This window comes from Apodemus sylvaticus, chromosome 21 (genome assembly GCF_947179515.1).
Source record: "Apodemus sylvaticus chromosome 21, mApoSyl1.1, whole genome shotgun sequence".
NCBI classification, from domain to species: Eukaryota; Metazoa; Chordata; class Mammalia; order Rodentia; family Muridae; genus Apodemus; species Apodemus sylvaticus.
The window spans coordinates 43804260-43827727 of NC_067492.1; the positions used below are offsets into that span (position 1 = coordinate 43804260).

General features: G+C 42.4%; 1 protein-coding gene across 2 annotated transcripts in view; it reads right to left on the minus strand.

The window, feature by feature from the left end:
* Lonp2 (lon peptidase 2, peroxisomal) overlaps window positions 1–19950 on the minus strand; it is an 88631-nt gene extending 68681 nt beyond the window's left edge. Inside the window, exons 1-6 of one of the 2 annotated variants that reach the window (XM_052167192.1) lie at window positions 19590–19950; window positions 11139–11373; window positions 8767–8898; window positions 6311–6433; window positions 4398–4561; window positions 2883–2977 (exon numbers count right to left, since the gene is read on the minus strand). In XM_052167192.1, the coding sequence (XP_052023152.1) occupies window positions 2883–2977; window positions 4398–4561; window positions 6311–6433; window positions 8767–8898; window positions 11139–11373; window positions 19590–19822 (982 nt within the window). In that variant the 5' untranslated portion in view covers window positions 19823–19950. Of the gene's footprint in view, window positions 1–2738; window positions 2852–2882; window positions 2978–4397; window positions 4562–6310; window positions 6434–8766; window positions 8899–11138; window positions 11374–19589 lie in introns of those variants that run through there. The other variant, XM_052167193.1, reaches the window with a different exon arrangement.
* Window positions 19951–23468: the final 3518 nt, after the last annotated feature.

Consider the following 23468-nt stretch of genomic DNA (forward strand, 5'->3'; position numbering starts at 1 on the left):
AGCAAGATGGCTCGGGGGCGAGCGCTGGCTGCACAAGCCCAGCAACCCAGAATCCACATGAACGTGAACGGAGGGAACCAACTCCACAGTCATCACTGACATCACTCCCCTCCCAGTAAAAACAAAAACTGAAAAATTTAAAGAATATTTTCTTATTTAGTAGTAATATTATATATGCCCCACCCCTAAATCTTGACGCTAATGAAAAAGAAGAAAGCAGATACCTATGACCTCATTCTCCTAACAGTTTAGATGTGTTGTCTCAGATGACGTGAGTGTGAGATTATACATGTATTTTTCAAAATGCGACTTTATGGAGTCTTCTGTAAAGTGCATTTCTTTTCTTCCCTCATTTAATCTGTTCAGCAATTTTCAATAGAAAATATACATTTCAGCAACACTTTTATTCAACTGTCCATACTCACTTAACCAATTTCTATACAGAACTGCACTAAAAAAACACATTAAAAGGTTCATATGCCATAACCACATGGGGTGTTTTACTGAGACTACACAGATAATATAACATATGCAAATCAATAATGTAATATATAACATTAGCTGAATGAAAGACAAAATCTATACAATCATCTTGATAAATACAGAAAAGCTCTGGACAAAACGCACTTTCTTTACATGATAAAAATTCAGCAAACACTGTGGTGGAAGCTAATGACCAAGAAAGCAGGAAGCCAGAAGTGGCCCAGGCAAGGCACCCAGAGACGAGCAGCCCCACAGCAAAGAGGGGCAGCAGGGAGGAGGCTGGAGCCAGCCCAGGATACGGGGCCCAGGCTACTGAGCGGGAACACCGTGTTTTCCTTGGGTTGTGGCCACTGGCATGTTGCTCACGCTTCAGTGAATGGCCCCATATCTATGTGCCCAGTGACAGCACTAAGCACATTTACTGGGATACACAGTAATCTAAAAGTATAGCTCTGGCATAAAAACGAACATTTATACAAATGGAATAGAGTACAATGATAAACCCATACACATGGGCCAACTAACTTTCCTGAGGCCTTCAAGACTGCACTCTAGGGAAAGGATAGTCTCTTCCAACAAATACTGTAGGGGAAACTGGATATTGCATGCAGCTGAATGAAAATCCTAGAGCTGTTCTTAGCAAGAATAATTCTGAAATGACATCAGGAGTAAGTCATCAAAATCAAAATCACAAGCTGGGTATGGTGTGCATGCCTGCAATTCCTGTATGCAGGGTGCTGGAAAGGAGCACTGCCATGGATCTGAGGCCAGGCAGGGCTTACGCATCATGACCCTGCTAACACAAAACAAACCAAAATCATCCTATTCCTGTTAGAATGGCTACTTAAAACAAAACAAAGGAAAACAACAATCACCAAATTATAGCCAGACTTGTGGCACAAGCCTGAAATCCTAATATAGCCTGTAAGCTATAGGCCTGTAAGCCTAATATAGGTGGAAGGCAGGGAGATCCTCCTTAGCTATATAGTGAGTTCCAGGCCAAGCTGGCCTATGTGAGACCCCATCTCAAACAAACAATAAAACACATGATAACAAATGATAGTGAAAATATGGAGACAGGGCCCTCATACACTACTACAGGACTATGAATTGGTAACTCCAGAATTAAAACGGTACAAAGGCTTCTCAACAATTAAAAATAAACCTACCATATGACCGAGCATTCCCCATTTCTGTGTATATGCCAAAATGACTGAAATCAGGACCTTGGAGAGTACCTATATGCTAACACAAGATGCAATGTATATTATTCATAATACCCAAGAAATGAGAGCTGTTCAAATGTCCACTGAGATGAGATGAGAATGTGCTATATTCATGTAACTACTGTAATTTAGCCTTAAAACACACAATACAACAAAAGAAAACAAAAACAAGGAAATCTCATGACTTTTAACAAGAGTGTATTACACTAAGAGAAATAAGTCAGAATGGACAGACTGCATGCTTTCATTTACTGCGTGGAATTTACAACCCTCAGAAGCAGAGTACAATGGTTGCCAGGGTCTGGGTGAGGAAGGGTATGGGAGGGTGACAGTAAAATGGTCTTAACGTTCAGTTAGACAAGTGTGAGTTCTGAAGATCTACTATGTGGTACAGTGTCTTTAAGCTAACAATAATGTTTTGTATTCTTAAAAAAGGAAGAGTCAGGTGGACCTCTGTAAATTTGAGTCCATACTGGTCTACATAGTGAATTCTAGGATAGCCAGAGCTACAAACTGAGATCCTGTCTTAAAAGCCAAACCAACCCAACCCAAAATTTGTTAAGAAGAGGGCTGGAAAGATACTCCACAGTTAAGAGCACTGGCTGCTTTTCCAGAGGACCCAGGCTCAAAGCCAGCACCCACAGCGCTTTTCAGAACTGTGATTCTAGTCGCAGGGTATCTGACAAAGCTCTTTTGGCCTCCTTGGGCACTGCACAAATGTGACGCACAGGCATACAGAAAGGTAAATGTCTATACACATAAAATACTTTTAAAATGTTGCTAAAAGCATTTGTTGTATGGTTTTACCACTTCTCCTTCTCTGATTCTGTCTCTCTGTCATTTTCATGAATTAGAAGAACACAATGAATGGGAGTTGACTTTGGGGAATAATGAGTATAATTACAGTGCAGACAATCCTGATGATTTCATGAATGGTATTCTGAATTTCATAAAGACATAATCATGTGAGCAACTGCCACTACATCTCAGTAAAATAGTTTAAAAATAATTAAAAGTAAAATAGTTTACTGTTGTCCAGTTTTTGAGCTAGTTTTCCGGCGTAGAGTGTAGGAATGTAGGCATGCACCGCCATGTCCTGATGCAATGTGCCCACTGAAATGGGCATGGGCTTTCCGGTGACTGACTGAGAGGCAGACGGCACTGTGAGCTCACCAGTTGTACTTTTGTTCCACGGAAGCTCCACCATAAGCTCCAAATAATTTCTAGTCAGAGCATATTCAGGCATTGACTGAGGCATTTTTTTGAGTCTGTGGGGAAAAAATATGTAGCCAAAAGGTTCAACCACACAGTAATTCCACAATAACAGAAAAACCAAGCATGTCCCCTTACCATGCATACTTTTCAAACCTGAACAAAGGTTTAAAGAGCTGGCTGATAAGCTGTGTTTTCTTCTATGCACAGAAATAGGTGCTATAGTAAATTCTGAGGTTATTCTGAATGTACAATCCAACCATTTCCTTTACTTTGCTTGTATAAGGAAAAACTGAATGTTCCTGGTCTCTTAGAGTTAACTTATTAATCCATTGCAGTACTGGGGACAAAACCTGGGGCCTTGTAAGTGACAGGCAAAAATGCTGCTGCCTAGCTCCAGCCACAGCTGTCCTCTGGAATTTATAATCTGATGAGAAGTGAAAACAACAGAGATCGGATGCACCTCAGTAGTAGAGCACACGCTTAATGGCCACAAGGCCCAAGGTGAGAACACCACAGTCAGCACAGGCCTTGACCTGTGTACAACACTGTAACTAATGTAAGAAATTTGGACAATTCTTTTAGATACTGAAAAGACAGTTACAATAGTTAGATGTGAGAACAAAATGAAAGTACAACACACACATCACCTCAGTCTCTGAGGAAAAGATTAGGGAGAGTGGTGTTAATTCAGAAGTATTACAGATGTTTTCATAGGTGAACATGGTGGTATATGTATACAGTCTAGTCATTTGGGTGAGGCAGGAGGATAAAGTTCAAAGACAAGGCCAGCTTGACCTACACAGAAAGATCCTTTCCAAAAAAAGCAGAGGAAAATAAATGCTCAAGACTCAGGCTATGCAGCTGGGCTGTGGTGGTGCACACCTTTAATCCCAGCACTTGGGAGGCAGAGGCAGCCGGATTTCTGAGTTCGAGGCCAGCCTGGTCTTCAAAGTGAGTTCCAGGACAGCCAGGGGTACACAGAGAAACCGTGTCTTGACAAAAACCAAAAGACTCAAGCTATGCAAAGCAATGGAGAAAGAGGGAGAGCATTCCACTGCTCTGAGAATGAAGGAGGGTAGAGCTGGAGGGATGGCTCCGTCGCTAAGTGCACTGGCTGCCTTCCAGAGGACCAGGGTTTGATTTCCAGCACCCACACAGTGACTCACAATCACTTGTAACACTAATCTCAGGTGATCCAATGCTTTCCTTCTGACTGCCTCAGAAATACCCAACAAATAAAAAATAAGTAAAATTTTCAAAGGAAAAGTATTAGGAAGGATAAGAAAGACAAGAGTTGGCAGTAAAGTAATATGCATATAGGTGACCTAAGAACTGATCACGCATAAGAAGAATAAACAACTCAGCTTCTAGTCTGTGACTCTAGGTAGCATAATCGAGTTTCCATAACAATAATTTTTAACATTAACAATCAAAACGTTCAAAAAGTTCAAAATCATATTAATGAACTTTTACCTTTTTATCTCCTTGACACAGACTTTATGAGCCTGCTCTGGCATACTCGATGTTCTTATTTTTTTCTCCAGCATGACAATGTCATCATTATCCTCCTCCTCCTCCTCATCTTCTAACGCTCCCGGGATGTGTGTAATCCTCCTGATGGGGCGTATTGCTATAACCTAAGTAGAAAGAATGGAGACAAACTGGAGCTGAGGCAGGAGGCAGCAGAGCAACAAAGTGAACCCAGTCTCAAAAATATTAAAAATAAAACAAGAAAGGAAAGAAAAAAGGAGTGATGAAGGAGTGGACAAGAGAGTGGGAGAGAGAAATGAGGGCGAGTAGGGTGGGCAAGGAAAGAAGTATTAGGCTAGGGTAAGGCAAGGGCGGGTGCTCCATAAACACCTATGGCTACAGCCTGGGTCTTTGGGAAATCAGATTCAGAACTACTAGGAGGCAGATGCACACATTCATACCACAGAACTTAAAGCAGACCAGCACACAGCGGACAAGGTGTACACATCACAGACATGAAGTGGCTACAAGCAACACCAGTGTCTTAGTTGGGGTTTCTATTCCTGCACAAACATCATGACCAAGAAGCAAGTTGGGGAGGAAAGGGTTTATTGAGCTTGCACTTCCACATTGCTGTTCATCACAAAAGGAAGTCAGGACTGGAACTCAAGCAGGTCAGGAAGCAGGAGCTGATGCAGAGGCCATGGAGGGATGCTTCTTACAGGCTTGCTTCCCCTGGCTTGCTCAGCCTGCTTTCTTATAGAACCAAAGAATACCAGCCCGGGGATGGCACCACCCACAAGGGGCCCTCCCCACTTGATCACTAATTGAGAAAATGCCCCACAGCTGGATCTCATGGAGGCACTTCCCCAACTGAAACTCCTTCCTCTGTGATAACTCCAGCCTGTGTCCTGTTGACACACAAAACCAGCCAGTACAAGCAGGAAGTGCAGGTGTTCTGTGCACTTTTCTGCATTTTCTCATGTGCATTGCCACTGACACTCAGTAGCTCCAATTGCTGCTCTCATATACAAATGTATCGTAGCATTTCCGTCCCTTGCACACTAACTGCAACTTCCTCAGTCTCTGAGCCGTCCTGGGTGAGTGGCATCTTGCTTACTTACCTCCTGTGATGCTCGGCCTCTCCAACAAGGGGCTCTTAACTCCACCCCTGCTCCCTCACCAGCTGCAGTGCTTCAGTGCCTTCCACTTCCTCATGCTAAAATTGTTCTTTTTCCAATCCAAACCCTTCTCTATGCCAATTCAAACAGACTTTCCCTCCCTCAAATGGTTTTTATTTATATCTTCTTTCCCCATGATCTTGCTACCTTATTTTAAAAGTATGGTATGTTCTTTGAATTTTCAACTCATTAGTTGAACTCCAACTTTTACCAGAGGAAAAATTTTGTAGTTTTTGTAATTCTCAAAATTAGTATCATTTTGGGAATATTGGTAAGAACTGAGCTGAGGCTTATATGCTAAAAGAAAATCCAGGCAATTAAAGGAACTACCCCAGACACATCAAGATCTTCTCAGAAGCAATGAACTTTGTCTTCTTTCTTTTTAAATTCTTCCAGTTTCTGTTTGTTTGCTTGCTTGTTTATTTGTGAGCTAGGTTTCTGCTCCGCAGCCCATGCTGGCTCCCATCTTCTACACTCAGGGATCAGCTTACTTCCATCCCCCTAGTAACTAGAAATACGGGCACACACCTGGCTTTCAAGTGTTTCTTTCCTCAAAAGAGGCAAATCTCATATTACAGAAAGAGACATGAAATAAAAGAATACGCTGGGTCTGGTAGCACATAACTATAATATTGTCACTCTTGAGTCTAGAACAAGAGAACAGTTGCCCTGAGTTCAAGTCCAGCCTGGAAGATAGTGCAAGACCCTGCCAAGAAAGAAAAGAAAAAGATTTACCCTCTTGTCGTCATCTTGTTTAGGCTTTCGAGTCTTCTGAAGTAATTTCAGACCTTCAATCTGTCTAACAAGCAGAGGTATGGTCATCTTGAACCGATCCTCCAGGCTCACAGCATCTAAGATCTAGGAAGCATGGGTTGATTAATAGCAACCTTTCCAGAAGCATATTCTCTAAACACAAGCAGGTATATTAGGGCTTTAAATTACGAGAAAGGCAAAACTATAATCCTCATAGCTCTGGCCCTGCTCTGGCCCTACCAATGTGGTGTGGCAGGACCTGAGCAATTGTTACTAAGCTGCTGAGGTAGAGCTGACTAAGGAGTTGCTCTGAGGAACTCTGTGTTGTCCTGGGCCTCACCTCTACTCCAGCGTGAACCTCTTACATCCCAGCCACTTCACATGCTTGGTGTACCTTGGCCACACTGTTGCCTGGATCAGCCACAGCCTCCTCAATTCTCAGTGTATAGTCCGCTAAACTAAAAGAACCTCGACAATTCTGTTTAACAATCATGATAGGAATGATGCTATGTCACGGCCAACACTACCAAGTTAACTATATTATCAGAAAAGAGGAAATGGGCAAAATTTTTACAAGACATGAATTTTGATTTTGAAATGAAATTTTGAATGAAACAAAAATATTGATTTTTATTTTAAGATGAAGTCATATAGTCCCTGATCAAGAACAAACATATAGCTGGGCCTTGGTAGCACAGGCCTCCAATCCTAGCTACTTGGTGACTGAGGGATAGAGATCTCAAGTTCAAAACCTACCTGGACTAGAGTGACTTCAAGGGCTGAGGCAACTTAGTAAGTATCTTATAATACGAAGTAGGAAACTAGGGCTACATGTATAAATGGCAATAGAGTGCTTGCCTAGTTTGAGTGAGACCCTGGGTTCAATCCTAGTACTGAAAAGACAAGAGCGCCAAACATAATTGATAGCAACTGTTTCTGAGAATTAGTCTATACATATTTGGATCTCAGCAAATTCCAGATTCAAAATATTAATTTGTGTATATGCCTGTGTATGCATGTATGGTGTGTGTGTGTATAAGCATGCATGGTGTGTGTATGTTTGCATGTATGGTGTGTGTGTGTTTGCATGTATGGTGTGTGTGTGTTTGCATGTATGGTGTATGTGTGTGTGTATGCAAGTATGGTGTGTGTGTATGAATGTATGGTGTGTGTGTATGGTGTACATGCACACATGTGCATGGAAGCCAAAGCAGTCAATGTCAGATGTCTTCCTCTATCTCTTCCCAACTTACCTTTTGAGATAGGATTTCTCAGTGAACCGGGATCTCACAGTTTTGGTTAGAGACTCACTAGCCAGTGAAGCCCCAGAATCCATCTATTTCCTGCAGTGCTAAGTTATGGATGCATACTTTCCTCCATGCCTGGCTTTGCCATGTGTGCTAAGACTCTGAACCCATGCTTGCACAGCAACTAAGCATTTTATCCATTGAGTGATCTCTACAGCCCAAAATACTATTTTTTCTCCACAGGATTAACAGATCTCACGGTCAGTCTGATCTGGCAATTGCTACTCTGCACTCCATGAGGAAAGCATGCTTGCTAATGCTGTAGTCAGGTGACCCTGAACACCCTGCTCTTTCCTGCTTCTACCTTTTGCATCTGCACCCAAGCAGGGCCTATCAGTTGAGGTCCCAGCAACCATGTACAATGTGGGTATGCTGGCTCACCTCCATAACCTCAGCACTTGGTGGATAGGGGAAGAGCCACACAACTGTTAGCCAGTCTAGCCAATCAAATTATTTCAAGTTCAATGCGAGACCCTGTCTAAAGAAGAAAGAAGTGATGGAGAAAGACACCCAACATCAATCTCTGATCTCTCCCGATATATCCCAAATATGTGAAAAATTAAAAAAAATTAAATTTAAATAAAAATTAAATATTTACTTTAAAAATCATTCTTTCCTTCCTGTTTTCATAAAGTGACCACTATTACCTACTGATTGTACCACCCCCAAAATATTCATTGTGTAAACAACAACATAAACTTTATTTTGTATGTTTTTGCTTTTGAGACACAGTCTGGCTATGCAGTCTAGACTAGCCTTAAATTGCTGATTCAGAGTGCTGAGATTATAGGTATGTGCTACCATACCTGGTAAATATAATCATCTTTGAAAATCAGTTCATATTTTCTCTCTCTCTCCACCTCCCACTTCTTTCTCTTCCTTTCTTGAGAGAGGATCTCATGTAGCCAAAGCTAGCTTTGAACTCATATATGGCCAAGGATTGCCTTGAACTTCTAATCTTTCTTCCTTTACCTCCCAAGAGCTTGAATGCCTGGCAGAAGTCATTTTTAAAATTACAGCTCTTTAACTATTTCTCTGAGTCTATAGAATGTGTTTATAAAGGTGAAAATGGAAGAATTATCCAGATCTAAATGACAAGTAACGACCCTGATGTTCCAGGAGGGCACATACCTGGAGCTTCTCTTTGTTGCTTGTTCGAATAATTGAAGTTAGAATGTCTGGTAGAGCTTCCCTTGGAAGACTATCTAAAAGACGTCTCAATTTAGCAACTGCAGGGACAGACATGTCCAACATTTCAACCAGCTAAAAGGAAAAAAAAAGAGTCTAATGAAATGTGACAGTGGCATGTGTAAACTAAAATAATCAGATTGTCATATGGCTTTATTTAATGTTTGGGTCTGCATCTTTTGTTTTGAAAGATCACCAATTCATACATGGTAGGCATTTAACAGGAAACAGGAGAAGTCACAAGGTCCAAGAGATAGCTCAGTAACACGGGCACTTCTCCCAGGATGCGGCAGAAGGAGATAGCTGGCTCCTATGCCACACAAATGATATTTAGCTGTGGGGCATACATCACCCAAAACTTCCGGGCTAGAATATTACAACAGATTAAGCTGAAGATAAGGCTCTAGCAACTGTCAGTTATTAGGACAAGTGACAGATTCCTTTTCTTGTGGCACACAGTAGGCCTGTTCTTTCTCGCCTCCTCTGAATACAGGGAAAGCTGCAGTCTTGCACTGATCTTTGAAATATTCCTCTGGGCAGAAATACTAAGTCAATGAAAGAGTTGCCAGATCTCCATTTTTCTGCTTCAGCATAAGGAAGAAAACTTGAGATTAATTCCAGTCTACCTTTGTCCTTAAGTGACACTGAAAGGCAAGGCATTATCCCTACAGGTTTAGTCATGAAGCCTTGGCAAAAGAGAAACCTTTGTTATCTGAGTTCTGTTTTCAGGCTACTCATCAAGACCTGGTTCATGTTAGCTGATGTACAAATGATATATGGAATCTTCATGTACTCAACTCTAAAAGGATTTCATAGGCCAGTACTAATTAAACAGCTCTGAAAACACTGTAATGAAGGGAACTACCCATTACTTTCCAAGAACCAGGGGAATTAAAGTACAACTGCATGAAGATAATGTTGGAAATGCATAAAATGTAGGAAAAATGCATAAAAACAAACAAAAAAGCCATGAAAAAACAAAAAAAAAAAATCAAAGAATCAGTCTCAAAACAAAATTAAATCAATTCCCCTAGGTCTATGACTAGGAACTATTTGGCACCCGTGCAGGAGAGCTGCCACAGGTAGGATTCGGGTTTGTAGGAGAACAGGTCTGTAGGACAGTTTCAACACAAGATGATAAGCAGTGATAGTGCACAACTGAGCAGGCCCAGGGAAGGAAGAGTAATGCCGCACTGCAGTTGGAAAGCACACAGAGCCTACCAATTAGAGAAGAAAGAGGAACAAGACTCAAAAAAAAAAAAAAATTAACAAATATGGGGTTTTTTTTGGCTATTCAGCATGGCTAGAACTATTGATTTCTATATAGTAACTGGAGCTGAAGCAAGACAAGGTTTGTACAGAGCCTTTACAGTACTAGGAAATATGAACTTTATCCTCAAGATAAACTTTATCCTCCCTAGCCTTGGGCACATAATTAGGATACACTGCCTACTACAGTTTACATACCAGAAGTTCTATCTTCTAGTACATTCTCCCTTCTACCTGGATGTTACAACTCTAAATAGAAATTATGTTTCTATTACTGTTTGCCACATCAGGAATGAGTATTACTTAGAATGATCATCAGAAGCAGACGCCACAGGCTGTGCACATCATCTCCACACTGATGGAGCTGACACCTTAGACACCAGCTAGTCCTCAGAGATTCAGTCAGGGTAGTAGATTACAGCAACCAAGAAGCAGAAGACTACATTTAATGATACAATTTTGCATTTTTATTATGGTTTTATGTAAAACAAGGTGGAGAAAGAAAGTGTTTTATCTAGAGCTGATAAAAAACCCAACACCTAGAATGAAGGAGTGCATTACTTCGTGCACAGCCACAGCATGCTTCCTCCTGGATTCTAGCAGGCCAAAGGGGCAACCATACTTAAAAACTGGTCCACCGTGGCTTCATCCTTACAACCCCTAACCTGTGCCATGTGACCTGGACCTGAACCAATATAACTTCTTTATTCTGACTAGTATTTTAGTAACAAGTCTATTATGCTTTCATTTTTGGCACTAATCACTTAAGTTTAGCAGCAACCAGGTTGGGAGGCATTGGAATTATAAAGAAACTGTGGTCGTATCTTTTGGAACACCTTTAGAAAGAGCTGGCCAATATGCCCAGGATGATTGAGGTATAACCCAAGGCAAAAGCAAACTGAACCACATGCTATAAAAGACCACAAATTGTTTCAATATATGTAGCTCTACAGCCCTCCCTACAGCTTCATTACCCAACAGAGCCATCTGACCTCAAGACAGCAAAGACCCAGCAGAAGGTTTTAAGGGACAGCAGAAGCACCCACCTGCACTGCATATCTGTAGAATTGCTCCGACAGCTCTCCCAGTTCCTCCCTGGTTTTGCAGGTATTGGGAAATTCCTCAAGTCGGTCCAGCTGCTCCACTTCAGCCACCGGATATGGTTTCTCTTTTAAGACCTGCACAATCTGGAACCGGCACAGGCCTGTGATCAGTAAAGTGTAGTGTGGTTTGGGCCAATTACTGCCCACAACCTGAACTGCGAGGGCAGCCGTTCCAATTCTGAAAAATACACAAAACACTGGCATTACACTTAACATGGCATAACAGACATTCCCTTCAAAAAGTGCTGCTTTAGCCAGGTGTGGTGGCTGCATACAGAGAGTTTAGAAATTGTTAGAGGCAGCAGGGCTAGATGGACAGAGCCATCTATGCCCTTTGACACTGGATATGGAACTAGAATTGCTGGGTTTGGGTATAATGTTTCCTCACTATGCTCCAATTTCTCTCTATTGGAAGGGTGATATGTATCCTCTGCCATTGTATGTTGGAACTATTTGTATGTTGGAACTATGTAATTAATTTTTTGATTTTGCAGGGCATTACAGTTAAGGGATTGCCTTGAGTCTCAAAAGAAATTTTGGAGTTTAGACTTTTTGAAGTTGGAGTGATAAATTTTGCATTATGATACAGCCATGAGACTATGGGTGCTATGGCGTAGACTTTGTTGGTTTAAATGACATCCCCCATGTTCTTGGGCATTTAAATAATTTGTCCCCTTTGGTGATACTGTTTGGAAAGGCTTAGGAGGTATGACCTTGCTGGAGTAAGTGAATCACTGGAGGTAGGCTGAAGTTTCAAGGCCTCCTGCCATCCCCAGTGTGCTTTTGCTGTTTCCTTTTGGTTTGAGATGTGAGCACTCAGGTACTCTGGCCATCATGCCTAGTGCTTGCTGCTATGCTTCCCACTATAGTAATGATGACTCTTTTCCATTTCAAACTGTAAGCCCAGATAAACCCTTCTATAAATTCCCTTGGTCATAATGTTTGAATATAGCAATAGAAAAGTAACGAAGATACTACTTATCTCCAGGCTTTATATGGGAAAGCAAGTAGGCAAATGAACTTGTCAATGAATCTAATTTCCTCCTACGATACATACATTGTCTTTATACTGTTTGTCACTGTGATGGCTAATCTAAATGCCACCTTGATGGAACTCTGGGCATGCCTATGAGAGATAAACTTGATTCAGCTAACTGAGAAGGTAAGGCCTGCCACTGTGAGTGGCACTACCTTCCCGGATCTAAGAAACTGCTTTGTATAACTAAGAGAAAATGAGCTGAGCACAAGCATGTCTTGCTGTTGGCTTCTCGATCTGAGATGTGATGTGAGTAGCTACTTCAAGCTCCTGCTGCAATGACTTTCTTACCTACAATTGAGCCAAATAAGCCCTGGCCTCCTGAAGCTGCTTTTGACAGAGTGTTTTATCACAGCACAAGAAAAGTATCTATAAAACTCATCCTTCTAAAGAGTCTTGCCTTTTACTAGAATATGTGCCTCCTAAGATATGACCACAAGGTCTATTTTGAATTTACAACTTCAGGTCTAGAGTTACACCTCTGGGTGAGTGGTGCCTTTCCCTTTAGGCAACAGCCCTGCAATAAATGCATTTCTCCGTGCTATGATTTTGTTAAAGGTCAAAGAAAATTTGAAGCTCCCAGTTACAATGTACCTTCCAACTCTAAAACATTATAGAATGTTACTCCATATGAGGTCTTACTAGGGGAGCTTTGGTGATCTAGAAACTGCCTTGGACAATCCAGGTGCTCCAAAAGTATCTGAAAACCCTCTCTTTTGTGGTAAGAAAATCTAAACAGAACACCCAAGAAAGGCAGTTTTCTAAGGTGAAGACAGGATGGAATTATATAAACTTTGCCCTATCTACCAAATGTGACCTTTGTTGTCACTGTTGTTTCCATTCTACTTAAAAGCCCTCTAGTCATATTAAAATTCACAGCCCTCCAAGTCTTTTCTGTGCCAGGAGCCATTCTCACATAGATCTCAAAACCTCCTCCTTTCAGCCATCCTACATGTTCAAGTCTGCTTTAGAATGAAAAATAATAGCTCCCAGGTTAGCCAAATAGCATTGGTCAGAACAAACAGCTCACCTGCACTTAGGTTACCTAGCAACTTCTTTCCACTTCACCTCCTCTTGACCATTTTAGCTAGCCAACATCCTGCAGCTGCAGTCAGCTTCCCCATGAGATTCTGAGAGACAATTCTGAGAGACTACTCCCTAGAGACAATGTTTTCCCCCTTTTACCCCTTCCCTACACCCTGCTTGCTCTCCTTTATATTACAGTGCGAGAAAATAAAAATTTGCAGCTTGATCAGAACTCCTGTCTTGCTGTCTGTCTTTTGTGGCTCTTGTCCCCCATTCTCTCCTAGGTGATCCAGGGAGCCCTGTTGACTGTCCTGCGGTCAGGACATTTCTGTAATGATGCTAGCTCAGTTTTGCCAAAACTGGGGGAAATGTTGGGCTCTCCACTCCTCTCTTCTATCCCCTTCTATGAAATCTACACTAAAAACTACCCATTCAGATTACAATACCACCATGAGGGGTAAGTGTAGAATGCTTTGCCATTATAAAAATCTTCCTTGAGTGTTATTTTGCTATATTCCTTCCATTACCCATAAGAAGGTGCCAATATTTTCTTGTGACAATTGAGTAATTGAGATTCAAAACTGGGGAAACAAAGTGGCTATCTGTACTGGCTGGTTTTGTGTGTCAACTTAACACAGGCTGGAGTTATCACAGAGAAAGGCGCTTCAATTGAGGAAATGCCTCCATGAGATCCAGCTGTAAGGCATTTTCTCAATTAGTGATCAAGGGGTGAGGGCCCATTTTGGGTGGTGCCATCTATGGGCTGGAAGTCTTGGGTTCTATAAGAGAGCAAGCTGAGCAAGCCAGTAAGTAACATTCCTCCATGGCCTCTGCATCAGCTCCTGCTTCCTGACCTGCTTGAGTTCCAGTCCTGACTTCCTTCGGTGATCAACAGCAATGTGGAAACGTAAGCTGAATAAACCCTTTCCTCCTCAATTTGTTTCTTGGTCATGATGCTTGTGCAGGAATAGAAACCCTAACTAAAACACTATCCACAGTTACACAGATGTTTGTTAGCAATGGACTTCCCAACTTAGGTCTTAGGACAATTCTGACCACAATGGATAATACATTAGACTACATAAAGACTTTGGAAGATCTAAGTAGATTCTTCATTGCATACCTGCAAATATAAAATATTAAATCCAAAAATGTTATCATTATTAGACAGCATTTCTTAAAAGCCCAAGTATATTGATAGGTGCAAGTAGGAGTGATACATGGGTAAAAATGGATGCTTCCAGCTATGAACCTGTGTGTCTGTTCAAGTAAGTATACTAGGACATATAAATGCCAAAGAGACCAACTCATGGTCTCATAGATGGGTAAGAAAGCCAACAAATTAAATAGGAGTTGGGGGACTGGCACTCTGAGGAAAGGCCTCCATGGACCCTGAACAATTTTAGGTAGGGCCCAGTGAGATGGCTCAGTGAGTAAGGGTGCCTGTGGCCAAGCCTGTAGACATGTGTTTAATTCCAGGGACCTATATGGTGGAATGTGAGAAATGACTCTCCCAAGCTGTCAGACCTCCACATGTGCTACATGGAGCGCAAGACCCTCACCACATACTCAAAGTAATAAAAGCTTTTAAAATGAGAGGTTGAAGAATGACTGACACTGCAACCAGTGTTAAATGATTGTCCGTTTTCATTAATGAAACAGCAAGTCACACAGGAGCCACTATTATACAATTCAGCTAAGCAAAGCAATACAGGTAGTCCTTGGGTGGCATGAAAGCTAAGTTCCTTATTCCTTTAAAAAAGCCTCCTATCCAGCAACATGCCTATATACTAAGCATGAAGAAGGGGCTGTGCTATACAGGAAAGCCAGCAAACAGGTGGCAGGGAACACAGGAAAGCAGATTTGTTCTGCTAGACCTTGGGTACTGGGGCTGGTCACCAGGACGCTGTAAAGGAAACTAGTCAGGAACAGAGCTCTTCATTCAACCCTGGGAATTACTAGCATTCAAAAAAAGGAGGGAACTGGGAAGAAGAGATCCATGTATAGAAACAGACGAATGCTAGATAGCTCAATGTTCATACTTTTAAAGCACAGAGCATTTGAAAGCCATAACAGACAATCTACTCTGAGGAATATAATATGATCTTTCTATACAAAGACTTCTCAAATAACAAACAATATTTCTATTATAGCTATGGCTGCTTGCTTTGGCAGCACATATCGTATAGCTATGGCTGGTGAATGCTTACAGAGCTCAAACTCTGTGAAGACTTTTTATAGTAACTCTCTAATGTAAACGATGGGACTTGGGTGTGGCTCAGAGGTAGCATTCTTTGCTTAGTATGCAGAGACTCTAGATTTAATTCCCCAGCAATGTAAACAAACCAACAGCACTGCCAGTTAACTCTGAATTACCTAAAACATAGGGACCATATGAACATTAATATGAACGTACCACATCACTTGAATTACTGATTAGTTTCAGGCAAGGAAGATTTAGTTACTGTTATTTGCAGATATTTATGTGAAAGCAATTAGCAACTCTCAAAAATCTTGCCAGAATAATATAGAAAATTACTAACTCTAACCTAAAATATGACTGATTTTACTTTTCAGAAGATTTTTCTTTTAAATTTACATGTATATATCTCTATATGTGTGTGTGTGGTGGTGGGGGGAGGTATGTGTACATCTCAGGTGTATGCCAGTGCTTGTAGAGGCCAACTAGATCCCCTCAAACTGGAGTTATAAGCATTTGTGAACCACCCAACCTGGTCCTGGATAGGAACTGGTAAGCCACTAATCATTAAGAAAGTGTTTTATAGCCTGATCTTATGAAACATTTTTTTCAATTGAGGTTCTCTGTCTCTCTGTCTGTCTGTCTGTCTCTCTCTCTCTCTCAGATAACTCTAGCTTGTATCAAGTTGGCATAACTGGACATAACAGGACAACTGACCCCTGGTCAACCTGACACGCAAACATGTCACTTTCCTTTCCTTTCTTGTGCATCCCCAAGATCACACATTAACCTCAAAATCACAATATAAAACAGTTTACAAAACTTTAAAAGTCCCACAGTTTTTACAATTCAAACATGTTAAAATTCAGTCTCTTAGTTTCTTTTAAAACCTAAAATCTTTTTTTGAATTCCAATCTGTCAGGTGTGGGCTCCTGTAAAACCAAATACAAGTTAAGTACTTTCTTACCTCACGAGGGAAGAGCCAGGGCACAGCTGTGATCTGAACAAAGCAAAAGCAAATTCCAACAGCGCAATGTCCAGGTATCCGGGATTCACTCATAACCTTCCAGGCTCCTGCAAGGAGCTTGGGCCTCTTACCCAGCACCACCCTCTGAAGCACGCACAGACAGCTTTGTAATGCTCCTGCTGGCTCCACACCACTGCTGCTTCTGTTTTTGGTAGTCATCCCATGGTACTGACTTCTCCAAAGCACTGGGGACTTTTGTCCAGCTGGGCTCCACTTTCACCAAAAGCCTCTCTTGGCTCTCTTCAGTCCTGCCACACAGGGCCACGTTTCAGCTGTTCTCCATGACCCCTTCATACCTTCAAAACTAGTACCACTGGGGTGACATACTACCAAGTTTAGCTTCAGCAGGAGGTAAAACCTTGGTCACTTCTGGAACACAGCTTCTGTGTGCTGACTCTGAGGAAACACCTCTCGGGTGATTTTACCTTAATGATGCTTGTTAATCACAGCTGACTCTTCAGCACCAGCTGTCCAGTGTCCATTGTCCCAGCAAAGCAAAGGACACCTTAGTAATTCTGATCTCTTGTTAATTACAACCAATTCTTCATTTCCAGCTGACAAGATGCCAGATTCTTCCCGGAGAAGGCCCAGATGAGTCCTTGCTTCCCTCTGGAACTTCCTAAGCTAGGCCTCCATCATCTGCACAGCTCTCAACATTATCTTCCAAGTTGCCACAGAAAAGCTCAACAGGCTTTGGACATTCCACGGGCTGTCTAGCTCAAAGTTCCAAAGTCTTTCCACAATCCTCCCTCAAATCACATGGTCAGGTCTGGCACAGCTTTACCCCATCGTCCTGGTACCAATGTCTGTCTTAGGGTTACAATTGTTGTGATGAAATACAACCAAAGCAATTTGGGGAGGAAAGAGTTTATTTCACTTACACTTCCAAATAACAGTACACCATCAAAGGAAGTCAGAACAGGAATTCAAACAGGGCAGGAACCTGGAAGCAGGGGCTAATGCATAAGCCACGGAGGGGCGCTGTTTACTGGCTTCTTTCCCCATGACTTGATCAGCTTGCTTTGTTATACAACCCAGGACCACCAGACCAGGGCTGGCACCACCCACAATGGACTGGGCCATTCCTCATTAATCACTAATGAAGAAAATGCCCTATATTTTATGGAGTATTTTATGAAAACTTTTTCTCAATTGAGGTTCCCACCTTTCAGATGACTCCAGCTTGTTTCAAGTTGACATAAAACTAACTGGCACAACATCTAAATGTCTGATCAGGTTTGTTTAATCTACCAATTAAAGAATGAATAGGGAGGAATAAGTTCAAGCTTGTTTACTACCTGATATTATCAAAACATTCTCTCGATTGAGGTTCCCTCCTCAGATGACTGTAAGTTGTGTCAAGGTGACATAAAACTATCCAGCACACATCAGAAATAAATCAAGCTAGACCTGGCAGCACAGGTGTATAACACTTACTTCTTGGAGGACTAAGCAAGAAGATCACCAGTTCAGTATCTGAGAGGGCTACAGAAGAGTTCAAAACCAGCACAGAGTACTTACTGAGACTTAGTATCAAAATAAAAAGTAAAAATAAGGCTAAGGATATAGCTTAACGGTAGAGTACTTACCATAGGTTCGATCTCTAATGATCCTCCAGAAGAAATAAAACACAAAAAATTAATCACTAGAATTTCTGTCTCAACTAAGTGGTTGAACACAGAATGTAAAATAATATGGGAATAATAAGCAGAGGTTTAAAGAATGAGGTAATATGTTAGGAGACTAGTACTAAATATAATTTGCTACAATAAAGTAATGAAATTTGAGTGTTCAATCCTATTTGGGCAACAGCCAAGAATAGCTCAAACGGGGTCAATTTTTTTCAGGATGATACAATGTAAACTATGAGTTGTGTAGGTTTGTTTCATGCTTTACTGTTTTGTTTTTAAAGAGCTATCAGCTTCCTTTGAAAACATGAAGAAAGGCTACAAGTTGTCTAATGTAGTCGGTCCCACTTACAAACCATTCAGAGTCAGGAACCCTTCATTTGAAAATGAGTGGAAGGAGGTTGTCCAACCTGGAGAAACATCTTCAGTAAAATATATAGAGCAAGAACTTGAGAGAAGAGCTCGAAGATAACATCTGCTAAGACATACTATGGGCCAGTACTATCCAATAAAAATACGAGTCCTACTTGTGATTTTAGTACCACGGGTGATTTTAGGTGAAATGGTCAGAATATTAGCATTGCAACATTTATTCTATGAAGCATTAATCAGTTGGGTGACCAATTGCCTTAAGCTGCCTGGAACTGACTGCCTTTCTGGGCACATATGCACTCCAGTGCTAAAACTCACATTAGAGCAGGCACACTTCAAGTGCTCTAGACCCACAATCACTGTGCAGTCCGGGGAAGCACGGCTATCCATAAAGCATGGTGCAAAACAGTCTGCACGACACACCTAAGAGACACACGAAGTTTCACATCGCAGGGGAGGAGTCAGACACAGGTGAACGTACCACCCAAGTCACAGAACCAGGACCAGGACACAGGGCTATCCAGTGACGAGCCCCGGGACTAAGATAAAAATACCAGGAAGGAGCAAAGGTGAGAAGAGAGGCTAGGAAGGCTGTAGAGGAAAACCCCAAGGAAAATGCTAACAGGAAAGGCCCTTTATGAAGGGGGAGGCCACTGGGGATGGAGAAAATGGGTAACAAAGAGTAAAGCAAAGCACCCAAAAGTTAACTGCGTAGTTTAGGCATGAGCGGGACAAAAAAGGAACCTCTAGATTATAATGTTTCAACTGGAGAACACGGCAGGAGGCTGGTTGAAAGGAAAGAAAGGGAACAGGGTGAAAGGTGGTATGGGGGAGGGGCCCGGGAAGTAAACAGCACAGGCGCTGGGCGGTGAAGAAGGCCCTGTAGGACACGAACTCAAATCAGGTTATCAACAGCAACAGGCAGGAAATAAACTGCCCAGAGTTCCCACCCGAGTCAGGTATTGCTCCGTGACTTATCTGGTTCACTAACGGTCACTGGTGAAAAGCGTCACTCCCACTTTTCACGTCCCGGAGACTGAGACACAACTATGCCCACAGGCCGCCGGGGAGGCGAGTCCCGGAGGCCTCCGAGGGCCCGGCCTACCTGTGCAGTGGCGGCAGGTCCTGCGTGTCGCTGGCCGGGTCGGGGGTGTTGGGGATGACTCCTAGGATGGTGCTCTGCAACGACGTGCCCTTGAGCAAGCGGCTCCGCACCAGCTGCAGGTTGCGGGCCGTGTCCACACTTGTGCGCATCGTGGAGCCGGGCAGCAACACACTCTCATGGGTCAACAGCAGCGGGAGGCGGCTGGGGATCTGGATGGGGCTCACGGAGGACATGGCCACGGCCGTTAACACCGGAGCTGTCAGGAGGACTCCAAGTACGAACTCTATCTCACTTCCAACGCCAAGGCCACCGGAGCGCACTGGAGCCGTAACTCTACGGCCCGCCCCCTAGGCCAGAGAGCCGGCGCTTCCGGCCCCGCCCCTTCCCCAGGCTCCCAGGCTCCAGCCCTGACGCTTCGGCCACGCCCCCAGGCCATGCGCTGCTGCTTCCGGACCCGCCCACAACCCTTCCAGGGGCCTGAGCGACTCGGTCTTCCGGCCTTGCCGCCTCCGCCCCCCCTCCCCCGACCCCTTCCCCCTCCCCGCCCCCGCCCGCTCCGCCCCCTGACCCAGGCCCCTCAATTTCTGGGCACATCTCCAGGCTGGTCCCTTCATCTACACCTCCGCTTCCAGCTAGCCCAGAGATACGGGTGTGCCCCGTGGCCCAATTTCTGTCACTTTGCTCTCTGCCCTTCTCTCTGAACCAGTGATGCCAGACGACAGGAGGGAAACCTGGTGCCCAGTCAGCATGAACAGTGCCTGCATTTAAATTCGAAAGGAATGTTGGGAAGGACGGTGTGCACTGGACGTATTTTTAACCTTTTTATTGAATAGATTTTATATTTTAACAAGTACCATATACCTTTAACTTGGTGTTCCCTATTATGTTGCATAACACCAAGGTTCGTTATTAAAACCAGGAAGTTAGTATTACTATTACCTAATCCATAGACCTTCCTCCAAGCTTGTGGGTTTTACTGTCACCCTTAATTTTTCACTTTGTCTACCTCCTGGATCATTTAAGTCTGTGATATTTACTTTATATCGTTACTTTACCATCGTTACTTAATTTTATTAGTATTTTAAACAGATACTTTTAGAAGGGCATTCAATTATTTTTTAGAAGGTCTCAATTTGGATGATAGATTCTAGGTTGTGGTCTGAGTCACTGAGGGTGAACTGTTAGGTGATGATTTTGGTTGTGACACACTCATCATTCCTCTTGGGTATGCATTATGTAGATAAGAGATAGACTCTGGGAGTAATATAAAGGAAAAATATAAATGGCCCAGGTCTACAAGAGCTAACCTTTTTATTAAGAATCTTATTTGGAGGGTAGAGGGTCTATATGCTCTGAGACTCCTGGTGTCTTTAAAAATGGGGATTGGACCAAAGGCTTTGAACATATATGAGGAAACTATGACCATCTTAAAAACTTTGGTACATATTTTTTTTTAAAAAAAAACTTGTTTACTTTTTTTTTTATCATGCACGTATATCCTAAAAGCAACAATGTGTTTTGTTGCCATACTAACGGCTGGACTTATTTTATGTTTAATAAATTAATTTTATTGATTTTTATTATTTTCTTGGTCTTCTAGGACAGGGTCTTAACTGAGTCACACAAAATGGTCAAAGAAAAAGAGTCACTCCGGGATGAAATATGGCCTTGCAGGCAGCTGAGAGGTCTAGCCCTCTGGTAGATTGAACCCCAAACAGCTGTGCAGAAGCATATAATTGTCACACAAAAGTTGTTTTTATTGTAAAAACAAGATTTTCATACCAAAACCCAGGTCTAAACTGTGTGTTCCGGAAGGAGCGCCAAAGCCTGGCAACTTCAATTCTTATTGTACACAGTTTGCTGTACCCAGTTATGCCAGATGCTTCACATTTGTCAGGACCTTGCTGTGACTAAAGTGACGCAAAGGCTGTAAAAGCAATCACCGTTTTCTACAATGATTTTTTGCAAGGTCCAAGTACTTCCAGAAGACAACTACTTCATTCTGATGTTTACTCTAGATACAATGACTCTACTAACTGTCACACTCCAAGTCTCGTTATGCAAGATAGATTTCCAACTTGAAATCTTCCTACCTCAGCCAGGAGTGCTGAGATTATAGATAGGGGCCATCATGTCTACTTTAGACTTAGTTTGAAAAAACACACTTCATATTGCACTATAAAGGTATGGTGTGGAACATTATAGTGGTTTGAATGAAAAATGCCCCCCCCCCTTAGTCTCAGCTGTTTAAATACGCAGTCCCCAGTGGACGGCACCGTTTAGGGGGGCCTTGGAGGAAGTATGCCACTGAAAACGGTCTTTGAGACTTTGAAGACCTGAGGCATTCCCAGGTCGCTCTCTGCCTGCATTTCCGGTTCAGGATGTGAGCTCTCAGCTTTCTTTTCCTATGCTTTGCGCCACCATCATGGACTCTGACGTTCTAGAAACTGAAACCTAGATAAACTCTTCATTCTATAAGTTGCTTTGGTTATAGTGTTTTATCACAACATAAAAGTAACACATTTCTGTGATAATGTGCATTAGCTTATTCAAGAGAACATTGGGAATGGGCATGTGAGGTCTTCAGTGACTTCCTGGGTTTCCTGGCCCTTTCTTTAACTGGATTTGCATGAACTTCATTCATTTATCTAATATTTACGTGTTACTAGGCAGATAACCTACTATGTATTAGATACTTACTTTATACTGAGTAGAAAGGTATACTTTATACCTGAGTAAGTTCAAGGATCCATCAGTCAACAGCATAGATAAGGCCCAGGGTGTGTTTCAAAGTGCTTACATGCTATAAAAGTAGACAGAAGTCATGACAACAAATAAAAAAATGACAATTCCAGAAAAAAGAGTAAGTAAGAGGAATATAATAAAAATATTCAGTGGTAAGAAGGCAGTCCAACCAGGGATGGGGAGACTGTAAAGGTTTCTCTGGGCAGGGAGGTTGGTTTTACCCTAAAGGCTGAGAGTGAATTGGCTCTACACGGGACTAGGAGAAAAGCTTTCCAGTTAGAGGCTAGGACTAATGTAAAGATTAAGGAGTATTGGGAAGATGAAGGTGTGTGTGTGTGTGTGTGTGTGTGTGTGTGTGTGTGTGTTGCTGCTGCTGCTGCTGCTGCTGTTGTTTTAACAAAAGATTTCACTGGAATTCATGCCTTCCCTCGGTGCCCAAGCACTGAGATTATAGGTATACACTATCATTTGTGGCTGTTGTTGCGGGCAGTATGAATAAATCAGGCCATCAAATTGTTACAGCTAACAAGCAAAAGAAACTCTGACCTTACTTGGTCTCTAAGAACTTGTTCTTCTTTGTGATCTGTTACTTGTTGATTAATGCAAGGAAGATAAAGGTTCAAGCTTACAGTTCTAGGACCTTTATTGGTTCAGTGATGACCTTTATTGGTTCAGTGATGTAATTACATAGTTACACAATGAGCAAATGTTCAGGCTCAGAGCTGCCAGGGTCCTGAGCTTTTCCTACGGTCCTAGTGGTTTCCAGGTGGTGATTTCTTTCATGTGGCCACTGCCTTGACTGTCTGGAAATCTGGGGTTAGGTTTTCAGGCATGCTTTTTGGCTCGCTCACTTGGTTATCGCTGGGCCTCACCTCTCCCACCTCTGCTGCCAACTTACTGCCTCCAAGACATTCCCATGATTCCCAGGTGTTCACAAGCTGGATAATCCATTAGGCTCACCTATACCTTTAACTTATTTTATTCTTTCTTTATATTTGAGACAGGGTCTCCTGCAATCCAGGCTGGTTTAAACTTGCTGTGTAGGCTGGGCGGTCTTGAACTCTCACTAATCCTGCCTCCATGTACCAATGGCTGGCATGGACCACATGACTAGTGACTTACTTCCATCTACAC